We start from the raw sequence: 26,576 nt of genomic DNA, 5'->3' as shown, positions 1-26,576 counted from the left end.
GTCTGAATGAGGTACAGTGATCTCTCCTACAATAATACAAATAACAGCAATTTGTATTGGCAGAACAGTAGTAAACAATTTTTAGTTTAGTCTCCACTTCAGCTTAAAATGAAATGGGAGCATGCAGTTTGAAAAAAGTGGAGGTATCGGTATAAGTATCGGTGCATTTGCACAAGTACAAGTACTCATGCAAATACTTGGTATCGTACCGATACCGATACTAGTATCGGTATCGGTGTAACCCTAGTTATTATTAATATATTTTATTGTAATATTTTTATTTATAAACATGTTCTGTGAACTTTATGACAAATAAAACTGTTTTATTATTTCATAATGTCTTTTAGGTTACAGTCCTTCATAATTATAAAGAAGGAATCTTAAATAATTAGTCTTTATTGTGCTTGGTTAACTGTCACATGACATTAAAAAAAAAAAATTATCGGTAATTGGTATCGGCGAGTATTTGAAAACAAGTATCGGTACTTGTACTCGGTCTTAAAAAAATGGTATTGGTGCAACCCTAATGCAAGATATTGTTTAATGTGCATAAGATTGTAATGTGAAATCTTTTCATTATCTCCATAGTTAAATGTATGTCTATAGATATAAATGCATGTTTCTCTATGTATGTGTATGTATCTCAATGTAAAATCCCTTTGTCTGCTTTTTTTTTCTAACACCCGAGATCTCCTATTTTTTAGCCCTTATAAATTTTGTGTGCAATATTTTTTTAAATCATATTTAATAGACAGTGCTAATATGAGTGTAACTGTACTATGTAATGTATTTTTGAAGTGTCTCGTGAAACTTTTTGTTGTGGAAAACTGTTAACTACAGCTCTTCAAGCGCGGAAAGGATTGTTGTGTAAAAGGCGATTGCACGTGCGCAATCGTGATTTTTCAAGACTTTTAATAACTGTACAATCAAAATTGATTGCTTAAAGACCATATGGCGCGTGGAAAACTCATACCGCGCGACTTGTAATCTTGCCCAATATTTTTTGTGATTCTTGAAAGGTTTATTTGGGAGTGAAATAAAGCCATGTGTACCCTGCAAATATATCTCCCAATGTTATGAAAGCCAGCACAATTATACACATAGCTCATAAGGTGGCCATAAGATAAGGCATTAGCAGATGTCTATGAAACTGAAATAGTTCTGTCTTAAAGGGACATTATACACCATTTTTTATATAACTGCATGTAATAGACACTACTATAAAGAATAATATGCCCAGATACTTTAAAAATCCAGTATAAAACCGTTTAAAAACTTACTTAGAAGGTCCCAGTTTAGCTCTGTTAAAAAGGTTAGCTGGAACACCCACTGAAAGTGTTTGTATAGCAAAAACAGCAGACAACCCCCTTCTCCTTCTCCCCTTCCTCTGCATATGAAAAGACTCTTAACACAAACAGTAGCAAGCTGGAGTAGATATACATCAGTATACTTCTAAAACTTTGTGGCTTTGTTAGGAGTCTGAAAATCAGCACAATGTTATTTAAAAATAAGCAAAACTATAAAAAAAACTGTATAGGCTATATAAATGGATCATCTACAAAACAGTTATGAAAAGAAAAATCTAGTGTATAAAGTCCCTTTAATTATTGTGTAAACATGTAAATAATTTTTAAAGTGAGTTAGATCAGTGTTACCATGTAAACTGACATTGTAACCATGTGATCAAGTCCTTAATAAAGGAGATTGCTTTTATGTATCTATATAGAAGCATATCTCATCCTTTCATCACTACTGTCTGGATGGTTACATTGTAATAATGGGACATTCCGGTGTTCTATTGAGAACTCCAATACATCGAAAACTCCAATCTGATGTCACTTCCGGTGATTCCATACATCTGATTGGTCCGTGTCTCAGTAAATGACAGGATTCACAACCAATCAGATGGCTACTGTAAAAATCACCTATCTTTACTATCTATTTTGCCTCTGCCTGGGGGGGTTCAAGAGGGGCGTATGGGGTGTATGCCAGAGGATCGGCGGTGCGCCCCCCAAGACAGGCAAAACAGATAGTGAAAATAGAAGAGTCACCGTAAGTCAGATTGGAGTTTTCAAGGAATTGGAGTTCTCGACAGAACACCGGTCAAAATTTAAATGCACATAGATGAATTACATATTTGAATAGAGACACATTTGCTATATACATGTATTGGTAAAAATGCTTTTAGTAAAACTTATCACTGTTTTAGTGTTAACATTTTTTTCTGCACATGCATGTGAAACATAGCTATATATTCTAAGTGCACAAGTATTTTCAATATTGCAGCTGCTCAAATTGAGTCATTACCAGATAGTACAAGCATCTTAGGCTCTCTGAGTAAGTACTGTGTTAAAAATGCTGGTGCACGTTGCATACTTAAATACACTTTTGAAACAGCCATAGCTTTTATTGGAAGCATTTTTGCTAATACGATTTTATTAAAAAAAATCCTTCCATTCAAGACTGAAATGCACCCAGAATGGATTTAAATTTTGGCTGGAATGTCCCTTTAACCCCTTAATGACCAAGGACGTGCAGGGTACGTCCTAAAAAAAAAGGCAGTTAACGCCTGAGGACGTACCCTGCACGTCCTCGGTGTGGAAAGCAGCTGGAAGCGATCCTGTTCGCTTCCAGCTGCTTTCCGGTTATTGCAGTGATGCCTGCATCCTGCAATAACCTTACATGGCCATCCGATGCAGAGAGAGCCACTCTGTGGCCCTCTCTGCACCGGACATCGATGGCCGGTATCGTTGGTGGGTGGGAGCCGACTTGGGAGGCGGGTGGGCGGCCATCGGTGTGCCGTGTGACGTCGAGGGGGGCGGGATCGGGGGCGGGACTGTTGGGATGGAGGGTGGCGGGCGGGCGCGTGCACGGGGCGGGAGCGGGTGGGAACCGCTAGATTACGGAAAATGAATAAAAAGTAAAAAGTTAAAAGTGGCCTAAGCACAAAAAAAAGCACAAAAAGAGATTGTGGAGGGGTGGGGGGTTGGTTTTTGTGTGGGGGGGAAGCTACACTACAGAAAAGTTTAAAAAATGTAAAACAAAAACATTTTTTCTTCTAAACTGGGTACTGGCAGACAGCTGCCAGTACCCAAGATGGCGCCCATTAAGTTAGAGTGGGAGGGTTATAGAGCTGTTTGGGGGGGGATCAGTGAGGTTGGAGGCTAAGGGGGGGATAGTACACAGCAGCATATGTAAATATGCTTTAAAAAAACACCAAAAAAAACAAATATAGCTTTTATTTTAGTACTGGCAGACTTTCTGCCAGTACTTAAGATGGCGGGGACAATTGTGGGGTGGGGGAGGGAAGAGAGCTGTTTGGGAGGGATCAGGGGGTCTGATGTTTCAGGTGGGAGGCTGAGCTCTACACTAAATCTAATATTAACCCTGCAAGCTCCCTACATGCTCCCTAATTAACCCTTTCACTGCTGGGCATAATACACGTGTGGTGCGCAGTGACATTTAGTGGCATTCTAATTACCAAAAAGCAACACCAAAACCATATAAGTCTGCTATTTCTGAACAAAGGGGATCCCAGAGAAGAATTTACAACCATTTGTGCCATAATTGCACAAGCTGTTTGTAAATAATTTCAGTGAGAAACCTAAAGTTTGTGAAAAAATTTGTGAAAAAGTGAACAATTTTTTTTATTTGATCGCATTTGGCGGTGAAATGGTGGCATGAAATATACCAAAATGGGCCTAGATCAATACTTTGGGTTGTCTACTAAAAAAAAATATATACATGTCAATGGATATTCAGGGATTCCTGAAAGATATCAGTGTTCTAATGTAACTAGTGCTAATTTTGAAAAAAAAAATGGTTTGGAAATAACAAAGTGCTACTTGTATTTATGGCCCTATAACTTGCAAAAAAAGCAAAGAACATGTAAACATTAGGTATTTCTAAACTCAGGACAATATTTAGAAACTATTTAGCATAGGTGTTTTTTGGTGGTTATAGATATGTAACAGATTTTGGTGGTCAAAGTTAGAAAAAGTGTGTTTTTTTCAATTTTTCCTCATATTTTATAAAAAAATTTATAGTAAATTATAAGATATGATGAAAATAATGGTATCTTTAGAAAGTCCATTTAATGGCGAGAAAAACGGTATATAATATGTGTGGGTACAGTAAATGAGTAAGAGGAAAATTACAGCTAAACACAAACACTGCAAAAATGTAAAATTAGCCTTGGTCCCAAACGGACAGAAAATGGAAAAGTGCTGTGGTCATTAAGGGGTTAAGGTTGGTTTAGGAACACCCACACCACTGCATGAGGTAAGCTTATAATGAGCAGTTTTAAACTTGGTTGTACAAATGAACCTGAGTGGAATAGTAGAACCCATTTTAAAAACTGAAGCATTCAGACCCAGTTGTACTACAATAAAGGAGTTGAGTGGTCTTAATTACTGTTTTTTGTGCAAAGAAATTGCAGTGGATGAATAAAAAGTTTTTTTATTCCCAGAGTTTAACAGTGACACTAGTAATTTTTCACCTGACTATAGAAATATTTTTTCAGGTCTGCCTTCATGTTCTGTTAACAATCAAGTCCTCAACGCTTACTTTAACATGTTAATCATAGATGATCCCTTGCACCTCTTACTGCTGATTCCTCTAGTATTGTAAAGAAACAAATGGAATGTTAGCTATTGCTTGATTTGAGTTTGCATCATGAATAAGAAAGTTTTCAGTCACTTACAAATTACTAACTGGAAAACTTTCTCTGTTTAGCTACAAAGCTGGAGACTGTGATATATCTCATTACATTTTGTGCATCAGGAAGCTCTCACTCACCTCCGCAACACGTTCTCTCCAAGGGCTGGTTGCTATTAGGCCTGAAATGATGCTTCAGCCTTTTTTCAGGTAAAATTTACAGATTCCATTAATACCACTGACAGTGGCTTAGCTCTGGGATATTTTCTGAGCATTCCATTTCGATACAGTAAAGAGTATTTTCTAGGATGTGCCCAGAAAATTAAATGAACCATTGGTTAGATCCATGTCACGTTTTTAATCTATTAAATCAATATGACATTAATTAAATTAAAATTCAGTTTTTGAAATATATTATAGAGGCAGAACTTTTGATTTAGAAAACAAATAGGAAGAACCCCCTATTTTCCTATTTTAACTAAGTACTTTATAATTATAAAACTAAATTTATCTTATATATTTCAGGACATTTCTACATTTCATAGTAAGACTACTAGCTCAAATGTATCAAATGCACAATACATTTTAATGTTTATCAAAAAATAATCCCCATAAAAAAAATTACTAGTAATTAGTTGGGAATAAAACACAATCATCAGGTGGTGTCTATTTGATATTTGAATACCCCAAAGAAAAATTCCTGTAGACTTTCTGGGACAGGCAAGTCAGGGGGCTGGGAGGAGTTGGTTGTGGGGATGGATTGGGTGTATAGTGGACAGGGCCATGACGAGCCGGTCCTAGATGGAGCTGTGGCAGCAGGCAGACCTTTGCAGGTCTTTTTTTCTAGCATCTGAGACCTCCAATTTTTGACCCCCATTAACTTTTCAATCCAATTTTTTTGGTTAAATATTTTTTTTATCAGACAATGTTAATATAAATGGAACTGTAACTGTGATGTGTTTAGTACAATTTTGTTTAAGCACTACCCTTTACACAAGCTCTGTAGTCTGCTAACCCGATGTGCATTAAATTATATCACTTTCAAGTGAACGAATTTACCTTCAACTCGCAAAAAGCCAAGAAATACCCCATATCGCTACAGTAAGAGCTTCACTCATAATTTAGCCCTAAGCTTAAACATCATTTGGAACATGGGAAGATTTGTTGAGTCTATTTTCTAACAGAAAACACCAATTCTGGTGACAATAACCCTCACCTGTTTATACAGCTCAAATTTGTATCCGGCCTAAGAATTCTGTTTGGAATCCCACAACCTGGTCAATAAAACTGTATCATTTTCCTTACTTGCTGATTCATCATATAAAATGTAATTGTTAAAATAATTTTCAGACCTGATATATAGGGATACTAAACCCAACTTTTTTTCTTTAATGATTCAGAGCATACAATTTTAAGCAACTTTCTAATTTACTCCTAGTATCAATTTTTCTTCGTTCTCTTGCTATCTTTATTTAAAAGCAGGAATTTAAAGCTTAGGAGCTGGCCCATTTTAGGTTCAGCACCCTGGTTAGCGCTTGTTTAATGGTGGCTACATTTAGCAAACCAAGAAGCAAGCATAACCCAGGTTTTCAACCAAAAATGTAAGCTTTACATTCCTGCTTTTTAAATAAAGATAGCAAGAAAATGAAGAAAAATTGATAATAGGAGTAAATTAGAAAGTTGCTTAAAATTGCATGCTCTATCTGTATCATGAAAGAAAAAAATTTGGGTTTCCCTTTAAAAGTGACTTTTTAAATTCTATTCCTTATACCTCCTGATCCATCACATAGAAATAAATTAATAAAATATTCCCATTAACTCCAGATTGATCAGATAATACATTTTTAATAATCTCTATTAGATTTACAGATCATTAAAAAGTGAGAGTTTACTTAGGGAGAATTTGTTCCTTGCTGTTTTCAGCATTTTCTAAACTCTTGTAGGTTTCTAGGGACCATAAGCGTACAAGCAAATAGTATGATACATTGCTACCAGGAGACACACTGCATCTCATGTCAATTTTACGGGAAAATGCACATTTGCGAGGCTTGATACATTGCGCCATACATCTCAAATACAAAGCTCTATTTATGTCTAAGGCAGACAAAGTGAAGCGCACCTTTCTGAAGGCTGACTGCAGATGCAATTTACAGAACAAGACACAATAATCACTCAAAAAAAATGTTATGACCACTTTTTCTACATTTCATACCTCTGCAGTATTGACAGCTGAATGGCCTCTAGAGTTTTAATGTTGTTGTAGGGGGATTCTAATGTATGGTTTTATTACAATAAAATGTCAGCTATCATTCAATAGAGAACTTCATGAGCTTACCTTCGTATAGCCAGTCACTCAAACCGTTGAAAATGACTCCTTCTTTTCCTGTGGAGACTAAGCGTATTGCGCGGCTTTCCACGTTCATTTGATAATAGATATTATTTTCGAATATAAAAATCTGCATTTAAAGAGAAAAATGAAATTAGAGATTCTAAACAGTATACATTTTTGCTACAATCATTTTGTATAAAAAACTCTAAAGTTTGTATGGAATCAATATAAATATAAATGTATTAAATGATGATTGTTTCTCAGTCTCCCTATATATGTTCTTCCGTAACCCTAAGCATACCATAGATTAAAAGTTTCATAAAATTTACATAAAAAAATAATTTTCCAGAACTTCATATATTTGCTTTAGATCTATAAATCAGAACAGCAGTTATGGATGTCTTGTATATTTTTCAGTTTTAAAAAATGAAGTTAAATGAAGTTAAATGCAGTTGTTGCATATATTTAAAGAGACAGTAAAGTCAAAATTATAACAATGCTGGTTATGCAAAACTGGGAAAGGGTAATAAAATGATTATCTATCTTTTTAAGCAATAAACATTTTCAAGTAAACTGACTCTTTAAGCATTTATGAATGGTGCATACACATTAAAGTAATGTACAACAAAACATGCAACCACACGCATAGGCACACACTGTCACACACATCCATCACACCAATAAATATAAACATGTACACTCATACACACACATTCCCTCACGCATACATAAACACACACATATGTGTACACACACATACATAAATATAAATACACATGTTCCCTCATACACAGACACATACAAATACATATACACAAGTACACTCATACACACACATTCCCTCACACATACATAAACACAAACATATGTGTACACACACATACATAAATATAAATACACATGTTCCCTCATACACAGACACATACAAATACATATACACAAGTACACTCATACACACACATTCCCTCACGCATACATAAACACACACATATGTGTACACACAAATACATATAAACATACATAAACATACATACATGTACCCTCATACACAGACACACACACACAAATACATATACACACGTACAAATGATCTAATTTGCTTCATTCTCTTGATATCCTTTATTAAAAATCATATCTAAATATGCTCAGGAGCTGCTGATTGGGGGCTGCACATAGATGCCTTGTGTTGTTGGCTCACCCATGTGCATTGCTATTTCTTCAGGATACTTAAAGAATGAAGCAAAGTAGATAATAGAAGTAAATTGGAATGTTGTTTAAAATTGTATTCTCTATCTGAATCATGAAAGAAAAATGTTGGGTTTCATACCCCTTTAAAATTTAGAGCTCTTTGACACCAGAAGTAAACAATGATCAATTGCTAGTTTGCATAACACAATTCATTAAAATGCTATTTAAATAAATAATTTGTTATGTTTAATACTCAGTAAACAAAAGTTTATTAATGAAGAAAAGGTTTTATAATAGAATTAAAGGGACGGGACTGAATACATATGTATGTGTATGAGTGCATGTGTGAAGTGCTCTATGCCTAAGTTTCATTGAAATAGTATAGCACTAAATGAAGAACTCCACCACTTGAGTGGATTTTTTTGATGAAACAGCGTTGTGAAGCGCTGAGAAACGCGTTGCATATGTTAAGGAGGGTAGCTAGCATCCCCTACCTTATGGTTCCATTGTTTTATTTTTATATTTGTATTTTTGATATTTTATTAAATCTTTTTTTTAACAATTTTACATACTGGAACCGTTCCTTTCCTGCCTACCTACCACTCCCCTTGGGAGTTTCTGGCTGCACTCATTGCAGCACCCCTGCAGCTTCCCTCTGTATTCCAAATCCATTGGGACCTCTGTGCCTTGGGACTCTTTTGTTCCATTGTTCCTGCTATCGGTTGGATCAGTAAGCTGGGTTGCTGCTAAATATCCAGTCTGTGTCTAATAGCACTGTCTGAGTGCTCCTCACAAATGTGAGTACCCTGAATGAGAGTTTCTTTTGATATTACTTGGTATTGTACTGGTACACACAGGTGGCCTGGCCTGTCTGTTTTCTCCTTCAGATTTGATGCCCTCCTGTTCCTGCAGCCCGGCAGATCAGTGAGCTGGATCGCTGCTAAATTTCCAGTCTGTGTCTAATAGCACTGTCTGAGTGCTCCTCACAAATGTGAGTACCCTGACTAGGGTTTACTGAATGTGATTATTTGGCTCTATTATTGGTACACACAGGCGCCTCTCTTGTTTTCTTCATTTTTCTTATATTTTACTGCGCTCCCCCATGACTTTAGTTTTGTAATATAAACACAAAGATGGAAGTGCTATGGATTGTGCTCGAGCAATGGACATTTTTTCTCCACTTGTAATTTAGGCCACAATTAGACACAGGCAATAGTGCAATAATAATAATATGCTCTTAACACCTTAGAGCATTTTATTTTTGTATTTTTACATAACCTTGACCCATTTTGTTAGCTGTGTCTTGCTCATACCTCTCTCTTATTTAAATCCTGGTTGCACAAATTAAATTAGAAAACAGCTAAACTCCACCCAGAAATATCCAGCTATGCTCATGGCCCTGAAAAACACCCCCAGACTTCCCTAACTAACCCCTGCCATGCACTACTGTAGCACCTTCTACAAACTACTCTGGCCCACTTGGCTACACCCCAGGAAGCTGAAACTCCACCCCAACCCTTTGTTCCAGGATCAAATATTCTACACCTAGCAAATTAAGAAATGTTATGCTCTACCTGGCACGTTTTATCCTTAAATCTTTTATTAAACGGACAATAGCCTCAAACTGTATCTCCCCATACTTAAACTAGTTTATTTAAATAACGATGATATAAACCAAGGTTATAACACAATAATAAAGTTGTATGGTTATCCAAAAACAGTGAATCCACTTATAAATCAAAAATGTTACTAAATGTAAAATACTTATATTTTGTACATTTGTAGATGGCACACGTCCTTATGTTATTTTTCCTTCAGCTGTTATCCCAATTGATGTCCTCAAAAAAGACAGAAAACAGATCTCCTGGTGTAACACTGTATATGAAGACAATCACTCTCCATACTTGGCTGCTTTTCCATGAATGCTTGCGGAGGTAGACGGTGAAGCATCCATGTGCTGAGCTCTATGCAGCAGTGTGTTAGTAACCAAGTCTCAATCAAGCAGACACAAAAAGAGGGAACATTATAATAGAAATATAGTGGAAAGGTTTTTTTTGTAGAGCATTTTATTGTTGAGCTTTATGCCCCTTTAAAGAAATGAGAAGGTTAGCTATAAGAGACATCACAAGCAGTGTCCAGAAAGAAATAAGCACCCACTAGGTTTGTGAACAGCTTAAGGGCCAGATTACAAGTGGAGCACTAAATATATCGCTTTCGTATTACAAGTTGAGAGCAATGTGACCGTGAGCTCACGTTCGAATCGCTGGGAAGCATTGCACTCACGAGAGAGCGCAGCAAAGGGGGTAACTTGTGCAGCTATGGCAGCAAATTGTAAATGTATATGTATATGAATAAATACAGTACATATATATTTATATGTTAATATGTGTATATCATTTTAACACATAAATATATATGTATATATAGTATAGTATATAAATATATGTATATATAGTTCCCATAGACCGCAATGTAAAGCCCCTTTCAGTGCCATTTGTTTTCTAACCCCCATACCCACCAACTTTACCCCAAAATACTACATAGTGCAGTTATTTTATTACAAAATAAAAATTCTACAATTTTTGTTTTTTAATAAAATACACAAATGGGACACATTTATGAAATTAACCAGAGATCTGATCTCTGGTTAATTTTATAAGCACTAATTGCTACTGCGAGCTTGCGGTAGCAATAAACAGCCACAAGTAATGGCTGGTTATTTATCACGCGCCCGCAAATGGGCAAATTTGTCCATTTGCTGGCAAGTGATAAATTAGCGCTCCACTTGTAATCTAGCACTTAATGTTTTAATCTTGCAAGGACTTGAAATTCTACATTAAAACAATATTTTTTTAAGCGAAAATTGTATTGCTTTGCTGTCAGAGCACCCAACCTATAAAAGTTTTGATCATGTTAGAGACTGATATAAATGAGCTTCTGTAAGGAACAAGCAATCACTGTGTAAAATGTTGCAGGATCAATGTATTGAGAACATTTTGATTGTAATGCCTTTTATAATCCCTCAGAAAATCTCTGCATGCACTATTTTAAGGAATTGTGAAAATGTAAAACTAAGCCATATATTAAATATAGAGTGCACATTAAATAAAAGACAAATTGGGCTCCATTGAAAAGCAGCTTTAGAGCCTCTGGCAGCAAGTTAAGAAGCAAAGGTCTTAAAGGGACATTCCAGCCAAAATTGGAATCCACATGGATGCATTTTAGTTTTGAAAAAAAAAGCATTTCTGTAATATACCGTGCACCAGCATTTTAAACACAGCACATGCAGAGAAAAATGTTAACACTAAAACACTTCAAACTTTTACTAGAAGCATTTTTGCCAATATATGTATATTGCAAATATGTTTCTAATCAATCTATGTGCATTTATATTTTGACCAGAATGTCCCTTTTAGACTACTGCTTCTTAATTTGCCCAATACTTCAGATATTGTGGCCGTCAGCCATCAAGGAGTCATTTGCCCAGGGTGATTGACAAGCCCTGCTGTTGTGCAATTGGTTGTGTGGAAGCAGGGGGTGGGGCATCACAAGAAAAGCATTGTGCATTGTTAAATAGTGCCAGCATAAGCTGTATCAGGCCTAGATTTGGAGTTTGGCGTTAGCCGTGAAAACCAGCGTTAGAGGCTCCTAACGCTGGTTTTGGCCGCCCGCTGGTATTTGGAGTCAGTGATTAAAGGGTCTAACGCTCACTTTTCAGCCGCGACTTTTCCATACCGCAGATCCCCTTACGTCAATTGCGTATCCTATCTTTTCAATGGGATCTTTCTAACTCCGGTATTTAGAGTCGTTTCTGAAGTGAGCGTTAGAGCTCTAACGACAAAACTCCAGCCGCAGGAAAATAGCAGTAGTTAAGAGCTTTCTGGGCTAACGCCGGTTCATAAAGCTCTTAACTACTGTACCCTAAAGTACACTAACACCCATAAACTACCTATGTACCCCTAAACCGAGCTCCCCCCACATCGCCGCCACTCGATTAAATTTTTTTAACCCCTAATCTGCCGACCGCCACCTACGTTATACTTATGTACCCCTAATCTGCTGCCCCTAACCCCGCCGACCCCTGTATTACATTTATTAACCCCTAACCTGCCCCCCACAACGTCGCCGCCAGCTACTTAAAATAATTAACCCCTAATCTTCCGACCGCAAAGCGCCGCCACCTACGTTATCCCTATGTACCCCTAATCTGCTGCCCCTAACACCGCCGACCCCTATATTATATTTATTAACCCCTAATCTGCCCCCCTCAACATCGCCGACACCTGCCTACACTTATTAACCCCTAATCTGCCGAGCGGACCTGAGCGCTACTATAATAAATGTATTAACCCCTAATCCGCCTCACTAACCCTATAATAAATAGTATTAACCCCTAATCTGCCCTCCCTAACATCGTCGACACCTAACTTCAATTATTAACCCCTAATCTGACGACCGGAGCTCACCGCTACTATAATAAATGGATTAACCCCTAAAGCTAAGTCTAACCCTAACTCTAACACCCCCCTAAGTTAAATATAATTTAAATCTAACGAAATAAATTAACTCTTATTAAATAAATTATTCCTATTTAAAGCTAAATACTTACCTGTAAAATACATCCTAATATAGCTACAATATAAATTATAATTATATTATAGCTATTTTAGGATTTATATTTATTTTACAGGCAACTTGGTAATTATTTTAACCAGGTACAATAGCTATTTAATAGTTACCTAGTTAAAATAATAACAAATTTACCTGTAAAATAAATCCTAACCTAAGATATAATTAAACCTAACACTACCCTATCAATAAATTAATTAAATAAACTACCTACAATTACCTACAATTAACCTAACACTACACTATCAATAAATTAATTAAACACAATTCCTACAAATAAATACAATTAAATAAACTAGCTAAAGTACAAAAAATAAAAAAGAACTAAGTTACAAAAAATAAAAAAATATTTACAAACATAAGAAAAATATTACAACAATTTTAAACTAATTACACCTACTCTAAGCCCCCTAATAAAATAACAAAGCCCCCCAAAATAAAAAATTCCCTACCCTATTCTAAATTAAAAAAGGTAAAAGCTCTTTTACCTTACCAGCCCTGAACAGGGCCCTTTGCGGGGCATGCCCCAAGAATTTCAGCTCTTTTGCCTGTAAAAAAAAACATACAATACCCCCCCCAACATTACAACCCACCACCCACATACCCCTAATCTAACCCAAACCCCCCTTAAATAAACCTAACACTAAGCCCCTGAAGATCTTCCTACCTTGTCTTCACCATCCAGGTTCACCGATCCGTCCTGAAGAGCTCCTCCGATGTCCTGATCCAAGCCCAAGCGGGGGGCTGAAGAGGTCCATGATCCGGTCAAAGTCTTCATCCAAGCGGGGCAGAAGAGGATCTTCCATCCGATTGAAGTCTTCATCCAAGCAGCATCCATCCGGAGCGAAGCGGCAGGATCCTGAAGACCTCCAGCGCGGAACATCCATCCGGCCCGACGACTGAAAGACGAATGACTGTTCCTTTAAGGGACGTCATCCAAGATGGCGTCCCTCGAATTCCGATTGGCTGATAGGATTCTATCAGCCAATCGGAATTAAGGTAGGAATTTTCTGATTGGCTGATGGAATCAGCCAATCAGAATCAAGTTCAATCCGATTGGCTGATCCAATCAGCCAATCATATTGAGCTCGCATTCTATTGGCTGTTCCTGTCATTTGCTCCTTCAAGAGACCTTGATAAATTCGGTACCTTCGTGAATACGAAGGAGTTTATCAGAAAATTAACTTTGAAAAGGTTTTTCCTTAAGGCCGAGTTAGAGAATGAAGTACAGCAGAAGGATAATGCACAGGCTGAATCAAGGGATGAGTATATACACACCGAACTAAAACCAAGGTCTAGCTTCTACCCTGTAAATAGTAAAGGAACGGCAATAGAAGCCTTTGAGACTATTGTCTGCAAAGAGATAAGAGGAATACAAACAAAGAAATCAAAACATAAGAAACAAAATCTGACAAAGAAACAACGAGAGACCATCATAAAGTTGGAGAAAAACCAGGATCTGACGATAAAATCTGCGGATAAAGGGGGAGGAATTGTCCTGATGGATAGAAAGGACTATGAGGCCGAGAACAGCCGAATTCTGAGTGATAGGAACACATATGAGGAACTGAAAATAAACCCTATGGACCAATATAAGAGTGAACTCATAGATCTACTAAAGGAGGCCAATGAAGAAGGGATACTGAATGACAAGGAATTCAATTATTTGAACATAAAGTACCCGATCATACCGATACTATACCACCTACCCAAGATCCACAAATCCCTAACTAGACCTCCCGGAAGACCAATAATTTCGGGAATAGGATCTTTGAGTTGCAACTTGTCGGAATATATAGACCAACATCTACAGAAAATCGTCAAGAAGTTACCGTCATATCTAAGGGACTCGACACAGGTCTTGAACCTGATAGAAGATATACCCTGGAAGGATGGCTATATATTGGCATCATGTGACGTGACGGCACTGTATACGAGCATCCCGCATGAGGAGGGAATCGAAGCAGTGAAGTTCTTTCTGGATAAAGAGCCCGATATACCGACTAAACAGAATGAGTTCATACTGGAGAGTATACGGTATATTCTCACACACAATTTCTTCAGTAATAATGGAAAATTCTACCTACAAACCTGTGGAACAGCCATGGGGACCAGGTTCGCGCCCAGCTATGCGAATCTCTATATGGGAAAATGGGAGCAAATATTCTGGGACTCCTGTCCAGCGGGCGCGGACCTGGTCCTCTACAGGCGGTATATAGATGACATCATTCTTATCTGGAAGGGCACCATGGAAGATCTGGTGTATACCATCGAAGTCATGAATAAGAACGACATGAATTTAAAGTTCACATATGAATGCAGCCAAACAGCTTTAACATTCCTTGATTTGAGAAAAGAGGTGAAATGGGGAAAACTGGAAACATCAACCCACTTTAAGGAAGTGGACAGTAACAATTATGTCCACAAAGAAAGCTGCCACCTGGGTAGATGGAAGTACAATATCCCAAAGGGACAGATGTTACGGATGAGAAAGAACTGCTCCGACCCCTCCAAGTGGGAAGAACAAGCTTCAATAATAAAGGAGAAATTCATAGAGAGAGGATATGATGAGAAAATGTTGGATGAGAAAATCAACGAAGTAAGGAAAATAGAAAGGAAAGAACTCACCAAATATAGAGACAAGGTGAAGAATAAATCCTATAGAGATGACTTCGATATAGCAATGATAACGGAGTACAGTGAGAATAAACACATTATAGAGGACATATTCCGGAAGCATTGGGCGCTGCTTAAAGATGACGAGGTCCTAGGAAATAAATTGCCAGAAAATCCAAGATTTATATATAGGAAAACGAAAAATCTAAAGACAAGACTGGCACCTAGCCTCCAAAAGAAAACACCTGGAGGAATAGTGGATGTGTTTGGAAAGAAGGTGAAAGGATTCTTCCCTTGCCACACGTGCAAAGCCTGCAAGTGTGGGATGAAAACAACTAAATTTAACTCCTATAACACCAAGGAGGAATTTAAAATTCAAGATCTGATAAGATGTAAGTACAGAGGAGTGATCTACCTACTGCAATGCCCATGTGGACTACAATACATAGGGCAGACGTCCAGGACCCTTAGAGATAGGATCCGGGAACACCTGTTGATGATTGAAAAAAGAAACATGGATACTCCACTATACCATCATTTTGCGACCCAACATCAAGGAAATATCAACACATTGAGATACATAGGAATTCAGAAAGTAGCCAGGAATTGGAGAGGTGGCAACTACGAAAAACAACTATTAACCAATGAATCTAAATGGATATTCTTAATGGATTGCCTGCACCCAAAAGGTCTTAACAATAAAGAGGACCTTTCCCATCTGTTGAACTTCTGAACATAGGTCTTGATTAAAACCAATTTGTTGCACGTTTGTGCAAAATAACACAACCCTATGTGGGAAGGAAGAAATATCTATTATAAAGAACTGTACATACTCCTCTCTCTCTATCTCCTAAACGAATAATCACTCACATAGGTCTTGATTAAAACCAATTTGTTGCACGTTTGTGCAAAATAACACAACCCTATGTGGGAAGGAAGAAATATCTATTATAAAGAACTGTACATACTCCTCTCTCTCTATCTCCTAAACGAATATTCACTCTCATTCCTCTTTCTCTTGGTATGATCATTGTAAACCAAATTTGACCACATGTATTAGTGATCACCTGGTCCACTTTGATTTGGAAATAGATGACTGATTTCCCCTTCCTTAACCCTCCGAGTACTAATCAGTGTTTACTATCTGAAACCCCTCCTCAAATAAGTAGGAGGACAACTATGAATATTTTTGAATATTTTTTGACCATTGACGACTTACTTGACATCTAGGAAAGTGTTTCCCTTAATCAAAGACAATTAAAGAGCACTACCGTATGTGAAATCCCCCTTTTTGATCATTGACGATTTATTCAACATCTAGGAAGGTGTTTCCCTTAATCGAAGATAATTAATGAGTACTCAGCATCTCAAATCCCCCTTATAAAAGTATGGGGGTAATTATAAACTTTATCGTGATTATTCAGTCAACATCTAGGAAGCTGTTTCCCATATTCTTAGATAGCAAGTAATTGCTACATTAATAAGTGATGAGATCTAAAAATCTCATCTAACAAATAGATCGTCTCTAATAGAAACAATACTCCCCAATAGATAAAGCCCCCTCAAAAGGTTAGCAAAAATTATTCCACATATTTGTACACGCATACATGTAGCTTGATGAGCTCAAGTGACAATTTTGCAAGGGATCAAAACATATTGGTCCAAAAAGTTTTTTAAAAAAGTTCTAATCCAATAATCTAAATAGAGTAATCGTTTATTACTTAGTTATTCGCAGAAAATATAGAAGAAGCAATAATGAAACTACAGTACCCAAATAACAAGCCTTTAAAACGAATACACTAATGTGTAATAGATACTTCTGATAGAAGCATATCTAGCCCCACTTGTGCATATAACAGCTTATGTAATTATGGAGTTAAACCCGCAAGGAATTAAACTCACCAAAACTTTAATCTAAAGGATTCCCTATAAATAATCGAACATGACATAAATGCATCTAACAACCGATACAGACATTCGAATTCAGGGAAACCCATCCCTTTAAGACAAGTTTAATTAAATACAGGGTTAGAATTTAATGGCACAGGAACTGAGATTTGTTAGACTTGTATATTGTAACTCCCTCTCCCGGAACGCACTTTACCTTCAAAGAAACACAGTGGCAAGTAGCCATAGAAATTCTCTTAGAGATCCATTTGTGACATAAACATTAACTATTCCATCTGGAGGAATATGATAGATATAACTATCAGACTCATTATAGGTATAAAACTCTTAATATATATGTCTGGTCCACTACATGACACTTTCTCTGTTACCTAGAAAAAAACAAAGCTTCAAAATATTCGAATTCAGTGAAACCCATCCCTTTAAGACAAGTTTGATGGCATAGGAACTTAGATTTGTGAGATTTGGATACTGCAACTCCCTCTCCCGGAACGCACTTTACCTTTAAAAAAACACAGTGGCGAGTAGCCATAGAAATTCTCTTAGAGATCCATTTGTGACATAATCATTAACTATTCCATCTGGAGGAATACGATAGATATAACTATCAAGACTCATTATGGGTATAAAACCCTTAATGTATATGTCTGATCTGCTACATGACACTTCTCTGTTACCTAGGAAACCAACAAAGCTTCAAAACCACACCCTCCGAAATACACCAATAGGGACATACCCTTCCTCACTACCTTATAATTATTGGGGAAAATCACCCAATAGGATTAACGTACATGTACACACCCATTTCACACGGACGAAATCGCACAGAGGTCGGTCATCTTATTATTAAACACATACTTGTGTGAATTATGCCACTAAGATTCTGAATATTGGGTATAATTGTAGGATGTATAAACAGATCTGTAATGAATACGATCTTTGTAGATACAGACCGGAAGTTATTGTACAGGATAGACCGGAAGTAACTTCCGTAATTTGGACACGAAAATTTATACACACAAATTATAGGCAAAATAACTAAATGCCGTAGAAGTTGCTAACTGATATTATATGGCCATGATCAGCTGTAATCAGGAAACTTAGCTAACATAATTTTAACGATTAACTAAACAGGAAACAGAATACTGCGCAATCACTTCCGGTTCACATTTTGACAAAAGGGTATAAAAGAGTACCCAGGACAATAGAATCCAGTCTTGAAAAAGGTCTAGTACAGACCGAAACGCGTCGACTGGTGAGTCTAGCTCCTTCTTATTACTTTGGGACTTATACGCTCTGCACTATTGTGTGTTTGTTTTCCATTTTTAGGTTTTTCGGGTCGGTCGGGCCCTTGATGAAAATTTATTTTTACAGCACCATCACCTGGTATTATTTCAGGCGGCTACTATTTCACAGGAGTTAACAGAAATTTATCAGGAACACAGCAACCTTTTTTATTACAGTGGCCACTGTTTCTTCACTCTTTTTTTCACGTTAGGATTGGTTGGATTGAACATTATTATATTTTTTCCAAGGACTGTTTTTGTTTGCCATTGTTTTTGTTTTTGTATTTTGTTTTTGTTTTTGCTATTAACCTATTTTCATTTATTTTTTGATTTGATTGATTTGTATTGATTGTACATTTTCAAACGTGATTCACTGAATGTCACACCACTTACACGTGTCACTAATTTTGATTATTAGGTAACACTAATGTGTATGTAGGACACACTTGCAAATTTCTTTTCACATTACTGCCACCTAGGTTTATTATATCCAATACTACCTTTAGCAAGGTTGAGAAAAAAAAAAAAAAATTTTTGCTGCATCACCACTGCACATCATATTCTCAAAGTAGTCTCTGGGTGGTCGTTACCGAGGAACACACAAGGTATTCTACCAGCCCCTAACGAGGCGACCCCCACCTGTAGCAAGGTGATAGAAGATTAAGATCCCATAATAGGGGGATCGGTCTGATAAGGCGCAACCTTTGGTTTTAATTCAATTCTTTTTAATCTATTTTATTTTATGTTTTTCAATTGTAACATGGATCCATGCTTGAAATATTAAAGTGTTATTTTTATATATAGTTGTTATTCTGTTTTAACTAACTTTAGACCCGGCCTTATAGGCGCTTTGGATTTTTTATCCTATTACTATTTATGATAGGGTTAGTGAGGCGGATTAGGGGTTAATAACTTTATTATAGTAGCGCTCAGGTCCGCTCGGCAGATTAGGGGTTAATAAGTGTAGGCAGGTGTCGGCGACGTTGTGGGGGGCAGATTAGGGGTTAATAAATATAATATAGGGGTCGGCGATGTTAGGGGCAGCAGATTAGGGGTACATAGGGATAACGTAGGTGGCGGCGCTTTGCGGTCGGAAGATTAGGGGTTAATTATTGTAGGTAGGTGGAGGCGACGTTGGGGGTGGCAGATTAGGGGTTTATAAATATAATATAGGGGTCGGCGGTGTTAGGGGCAGCAGATTAGGGGTACATAGGGATAACGTAGGTTGCGGCGGTTTACGGAGCAGCAGATTAGGGGTTAAAAAAAATATGCAGGGGTCAGCGATAGCGGGAGCGGCAGATTAGGGGTTAATAAGTGTAAGGTTAGGGGTGTTTAGACTCGGGGTACATGTTAGAGTGTTAGGTGCAGACGTAGGAAGTGTTTCCCCATAGGAAACAATGGGGCTGCGTTAGGAGCTGAACGCTGCTTTTTTGCAGGTGTTAGGTTTTTTTTCAGCTCAAACAGCCCCATTGTTTCCTATGGGAGAATCGTGCACGAGCACGTTTTTGAGGCTGGCCGCGTCCGTAAGCAACTCTGGTATCGAGAGTTGCATTTGCGGTAAAAATGCTCTACGCTCCTTTTTTGGAGCCTAACGCAGCATTTGTTTGAACTCTCGATACCAGAGTTAAATTTATGGTGCGGCCAGAAAAAAGCCCGCGGAGCGTTAACAGCCCTTCTACCGCAAAACTCCAAATCTAGGCCTCAGAGTCCTTGAAAGCAAGTGGATAGGTTCCCTGCCTGGGAATCTTGCCCATTTACAATTTCATGTTTCTTGAAATATGCAGAGTTCACATTATGGTCTACTATTATTTTAAAAGTGCATAATTTAAAGAAAAAGATGCTCTTACGTGTTCGATCATTTTAACATTGCAATATTGCAGATAACTATATGTTTAACCCCTGGAAAGGTTTTAACACAAGTCAAAGTTAGCTCCAGATTAGCAATGCACTTCTTAGAGTTAGCTGAACACATCTTGTGAGCCAGAGTCTCTTTAAGGAACAGTCAGTTATTTATTGAAGGACAGCATGAATATTCACAAACACGTAATTGCTCTGCTTGTCTTCAATCAATAATACATGACATTCATTTCAGTGAAGCTAATCGGGACAAATGCAAACATACTGCAGTAGTTCCTCCTGCAATTTATTGAATCACATGCTAGCCATGACATTTCCACCTGTCTGATACATATATATGGTATAGCAAGTTGAAGGCACAGTATAGACTGGAACATAGTGTAGTAAATAGCTGAAGAATGCCTGTGTGTGCGCAAAGTCGTCAAATGCAGTAATTGGTTAAAGGGATATGAAACTCAAATTTTTTCTTTAATGATTTAGCTAGAGCATGCAATTCCAAATAACTTTTAAATTTACTTTAATTATCAAATTGTATTAGTTCTCTTGGAATCTTTTGTTATGCTTAGGAGCCGACCTATTTCTGGCGCACTATATGGCAGCAGTTTTGCAAGAATTGTATCCGTTTGCAAGAGCTCTAGATGGCACCCCTATTCCTGCCACATAGTGCTCCAGATGCCTTGCTACCTAGGTATCTCTTCAACACAGATTATTATGGGAACGAAGCAAATTTGATAATAGAAGAAAATTGGAAACTTTTTTAAAAAAGTTGTATTCTCTGTCTGAATCACAAAATATTTTTTTGTGTTTCATATCCCTTTAAAGAGACATAAAATGTAAATGAAATATATATGAATGCATTTCAGTTTTGAAAACAAGTATTTTTCAGTTTGATATGAATCAGCAAACTGCTTCTAGCCAAAGAAATTGGTGATTTATTTTATTGTGCTCGAATTATATCTACATATTACCTGTTCACCTGCTTGAAAATACGTTTCCTGTTTAGAAAGCCTGCAGTGACATCTATTTGTCAGTGATGATGCAAAATGAGTCACTGCAAATCAGACATGTGCACTGGTTATTCGGAATTTATGTGCTAACAAAAAATACTTTTGTCTGCTATTTCCTATGCGAAATGTATTCAGGGCATTGTAATGTAGTAGCTAGTGCTACTACTACAAGCCAGCGGCAGCACACAAAAAAGATTTATTTATTTTTCTATTAACAGGGTCAGGATTGTCAAGCAGAAAAGAAGCTTACAAACTTATTGGCTGACAAAAACGTCAATCAACTGATAAGAACATTGCTGAATCACTATCAAAAGGTGTAAATAAGGTAGTATAATTTTGAAATGTCTTCTATTAAATGCAACATAAAATGTATTTAATGTCCCTTAAATTCCTTCCATGCAGTGAAAAAAATCTCCAGTCTGAAATTTATGGTAACATCAGCAGTTAATAGCTAATTCAAAATGGCAATTATCCAAACCAACAGGAGACATTATACAAAGTTACTAAGAGATAATGATGATTATACTTTACTAAATACATGTCTGCATTTGAAGAATATAAAGAGTACAGTTTGGATTGCATTAGCTACAAATGCTGTGATAAATAATCTGCCTATTACAAGAAGAGACAATTACAGTTTTTGCTTTATATGCACAGAGGTGTACATTTTGTCAATTCATTGTTGGAGATGTGTTTTCTAAAAGCACCAGCTTGTCTAATGATTTGCTTGGCGATACACTGCAGATCTTTTTTTTTATAGCAAGAGGGTTAATTTGCTTCAGGGAAAACACATTAAACAGGGCCCATTTTCTGCTGACCTGCTCACAATCCATTTAAAGGTTATTGCTTGAGGGAAGCTGCCTTTTACTGCATTAGACCTGTCAGACATTTTTTTATGAGAATGTCTTGTCAGACATTGAAAGTAAACAAAAATATCTGTGTATTGCTTATTTTTAAGTGATGCAAACTATTCAGAGCATGAAAGACAGTCTTGTTACTGTAGATCTGTGTCTGTTAAACAGTGGCTAAAATGGGTGGTTCTAGCTAGGCTATCTTTGTTTTGTTTTTCTATTTTTGTTACCAAATGGTTCAATTTTCTGGATTAAACATATTTTAAAAATAATTGTTGGTTAAATGCAAAGGTTTATAGCATGGGTTTTATAAATGATAGATATAGTTTTAGACTGTAGTTGAATGCATATACCCTGAGGCATAATGCCTTATAGCCCTAGAAATAAGAAATGAAAAATCAGATATTGTATACACTGATAACTATCTATAATCTAATTCATGAATAGCCCATGTGACCCTCTGCACTAACTTTTGTGGCTCCCAGAAAACAAAACAAAAAAAAGAAAAAAAAAAGGATGTGTGTCATATTTTTGCAGTTTAGTGTCAAAGGGTGAAGAGGGCACTGTAAAAGATTAAACACTTTAGTACCAACTATATAAGTCAAAATGTAACCACTATTAAGAGTTTTGAATATATGTTGAGGGGTAGTATCTATTATATCTCCAATAGAGAAGATTTTGGATTAACCACTAATGTGATATTAACTAAACAATTGAAAAATATGATAAGTGGGTTCCTCTATAATGAGAATGAAAAAAGGCCCAATATGCTAACACAACGTATGAACTAACTTATCCTCATAAAGCTGTTCAAATCCTTATAAAATCCTAAACTCTGTATTTCAAACCTGTGCATAAAATTGTGCATAAAAATGTACATTAAAAAGTGTGTTTAATATCGTGATTACAATATAAAAACACAAATATAGCCAAACTATAATAAAACAGATTTAATTGTAATACCCAGTGTTCCTAAATGCTTAAAATATAAAACAATTTGCAAATATTCTTACTAGGGATGTCTCCCTTGGGTTATTATTCATTTTAAGGGTGCCATGTACTAAATGTCGGGCGGACAGCTTCTTAACTGGCGAAGCTGTCCGCCCGCCTTCTCTACACACGGGCAGCAGATCTATTGATCCGCTTGCCCGTATGTATCATTACACACTCATCGGAGTGTGTAATGCCCGCCCCTTCAATCGCGCAACCAATCACGAGAGCAAGCGTGCTCTGTGTGATTTTGCTTCTCCACCTAAGAGGTGGCGTAGGGTGTAGGAAGCAGCGGTCTAATGACCGCTGCTTCTTACATTACGGGAAGCAGGCTCGCATATGCGAACCTGCCCAGCAAAGGCTCCGGAGCAGCTTTCGCTGCTTCGTACATGGAGCCCTAATAGTTCTTACCTTTAAATGTCGAAAAACTTAAAAAGTCCTTGTTTTCCTTGTTTCTTTAAACGTTTTAAGTAGATATTTGAAATTTCTAACAGTCTTTAAGAGTATTGCAACATTAGTGGCGTATACTTTTGCTATATTGTAGCATGTATCTGAAGTCTCTTGGTAAAATTATTGCAACAAGATGTATTGTTTGCAGTTCCTTTGTTAAACAATCACTGTAGTAATGACGACTGTGACAAGAAATATTAATAAGCTTGTAGGTCTAACATCGACCGGACTCACCACCTGGAATATTGCCTTATTCCTGGAAGGTTTCTTCTCACCGCTCTCGTATCGTCCTCCGGTTCCGGTGTCTGTTTTCCTTGCGGCGTGTGAGTACACAGTCAGGATCCAACATTCCGTATATGTCACATGACCCAATTACAGCTCTGTGATTGTTCTTTCTTTGCCGTTCTTTGCCGTCTCTTCGATACACTTTTAAATTGACTTCTGCTTCAACAAGTACTTGTTTTAAAAAGCTAGGGTGGACCAGGCACCTTAGCCATAGGCTTTAATGTGTTCCGCCCGCAATATGGGCTTTATCAAGGATGTAATTGAGTGGGATCCTGGTTCCTTTTAAATGCAATACTCGCTTTTCATTGGATTATAATTAAGGTGGTATTATGACATTCCTTTTTTTAATCTAAAATTAAGGTGGTATTAGTTTACAGCTCTCATTGTAAGAGATCTGTACATGTAAAACATTGATTATAATTCTCAAATTTGTGTCATATTTCACATTATTATAAATCTAAAAGTGATATATTAACAGATTTATTTTGTTACAATAACATGAAAGCCCAAGATAAGATTAAATAAATTAAGATAATGTGATCTATGTCTATTGAATTTACTATATCATATGTCAACATTCATGTTGAGAAGGTAATTTATGATACCATAATCGATATATTGTGATATATTATTTTAACTTCAAAAGTGAATCAACATATAATAAACTTTGGGAGTTATCAATACATTGGGAAAATGGACCTACTTTTGTATATGAACATGTTTTAAATAGACCTATTTTAATAGCTACATATACCCTTCCCTCATGGAGTATTCATTTCATTGTGATGGAATTAGCGATACCCACTTGTATATTTGGTTGTTTTAACTATGTGAGATGTATTTCAAAAATCTAATAAAAGTAGAGATAGTCTTTATCACAAAAATGGGCTAAGGTCAATTTCTGAATTCAGACCTTTTGGTTTCAGGGTTTTCATTTTGCAAATGAGTTCAGCTTCTTTATGTAACAGTTTTTGTTAAAAATCCCCACCCCTCCAGTTGGGCTTAACTTTACATACTCCCCAGTATTTCAGACATTTCTCTCTGTTATTATGAACCTCTCTAAAATTTTTGTAGATGTATGTATCTAAATTTCCTTTTCTAATTCAGCAATGATGTTCTCTAATTCTATCTTTGAGAGATCTAGTAGTTTCTCCCAAATATTGAAATTTACAGCTACATTCTATTACGTAAATTATGCCTTTATCTGTACACCTAATGGTGTCTCTGATCTCAATTTTTTCTTTCGTTTGAAATTATATTAATTCTTTAGTTTTTACTCCATGTTTGCATGCTTTACATGTCAAACATGGGAAGAAACCATTTAGCTTTTGAGCATACATATCCTTGTCTCCTTTAATTCTTTCTCTACTCTGTCTAAATTTACTTGGGGCCAATACATTTTTAAAATATTTGTTTTTCCGATATATAATTTTAGGTACAGGGTAACATTCTCTTCAATAATTAGATCTATTTGAACTAGATTCCAATGTTTCATCAATATTCTCTCCATCAGTTTGAAGTCCCTTTTATATGTAGTTACAAATGGTATTTCTATGTTTGATTTGATATTTTCTACATTAAATTCTTCTCTTCTATTGCTACCAGATATCAATTATTCTCTATTTTTATCCCTTGCTTTAATAATGGCATTTTGTATTATATCATGTTTGTATCCCCTCTCATTAAATTTTTGTTCCAGTATTTTTATTTGGGTTTCAAAATCCACAATATTGGTACAATATTTTTAATGTTTGTCCATATGGAAAATTATTTTTCCATTTTTGTAAATGACAACTTTTTGCATGTATATAATTGTTACTATCGACTTTTTTTAAAATGAGTACATGTGTTTAAACCATTTTTGGTAACCCTTATTTCTAAATCCAGGAATAAAAATTTTTCTTTACTAGCTGTATACGTAAAATGCAAACCTTTATTGTTCAAATTCAAAGACTTCATATGTTCCTCAAGTTCGTTTCTTTCCCCCTTCCATATGATCAAAATATCATCTATGTATCTATTAAAAGAGACCAGGTTCTCCCCAAGTCCGCCCCCTTGTAGGAACTCTTGTTCCCATTTACCAATGTACAGATTCACGTAACTTGGGGCAAACCTGGTCCCCATTGCTGTGCCCTTTATTTGATTATAGAAGATATCTCCAAAAGAGAAATAATTATGATGCAAGATAAAATTAATACGGTCGATAATAAACTGTTTTTGTTCCTGATGTAAATTTTTGTCTTCATTCAGAAAATATTCAATGGCTTCGATCCCCTGATTGTGTGGTATGTTCGTGTACAGTGATGTCACGTCGTGTAATAGTCTGTTATTTGTAGCAATTTGAACAAGCATTTAATTTTGTTTTATAAATAAGAACCAACAATTTCCTCAAAAGTAGGTTTGTAACATAAAAGAAGCTTGATGAATTCGTTTTCAGTGCTTCATATAATGTATTACTATTTGCCCAATAAGTGACAGTTTATTAACTTCATAAACTGTATTACTTTCAGGGCATTTGATAATG

At 36.4% G+C, this 26,576-nt stretch overlaps 1 protein-coding gene across 1 annotated transcript in view; it reads right to left on the bottom strand.

The window, feature by feature from the left end:
* DPP6 (dipeptidyl peptidase like 6) overlaps window positions 1–26,576 on the bottom strand; it is a 1,272,214-nt gene that overhangs the window by 246,078 nt on the left and 999,560 nt on the right. The window contains exon 8 of the mRNA XM_053713807.1: window positions 6,992–7,112. Within this exon, the coding sequence (XP_053569782.1) occupies window positions 6,992–7,112 (121 nt within the window). The remainder of the gene's footprint in view (window positions 1–6,991; window positions 7,113–26,576) is intronic.

The sequence above is a fragment of the Bombina bombina genome, chromosome 5 (assembly GCF_027579735.1).
Source record: "Bombina bombina isolate aBomBom1 chromosome 5, aBomBom1.pri, whole genome shotgun sequence".
Lineage (NCBI taxonomy): Eukaryota > Metazoa > Chordata > Amphibia > Anura > Bombinatoridae > Bombina > Bombina bombina.
This window is presented reverse-complemented; position numbering and strand designations above follow the sequence as displayed.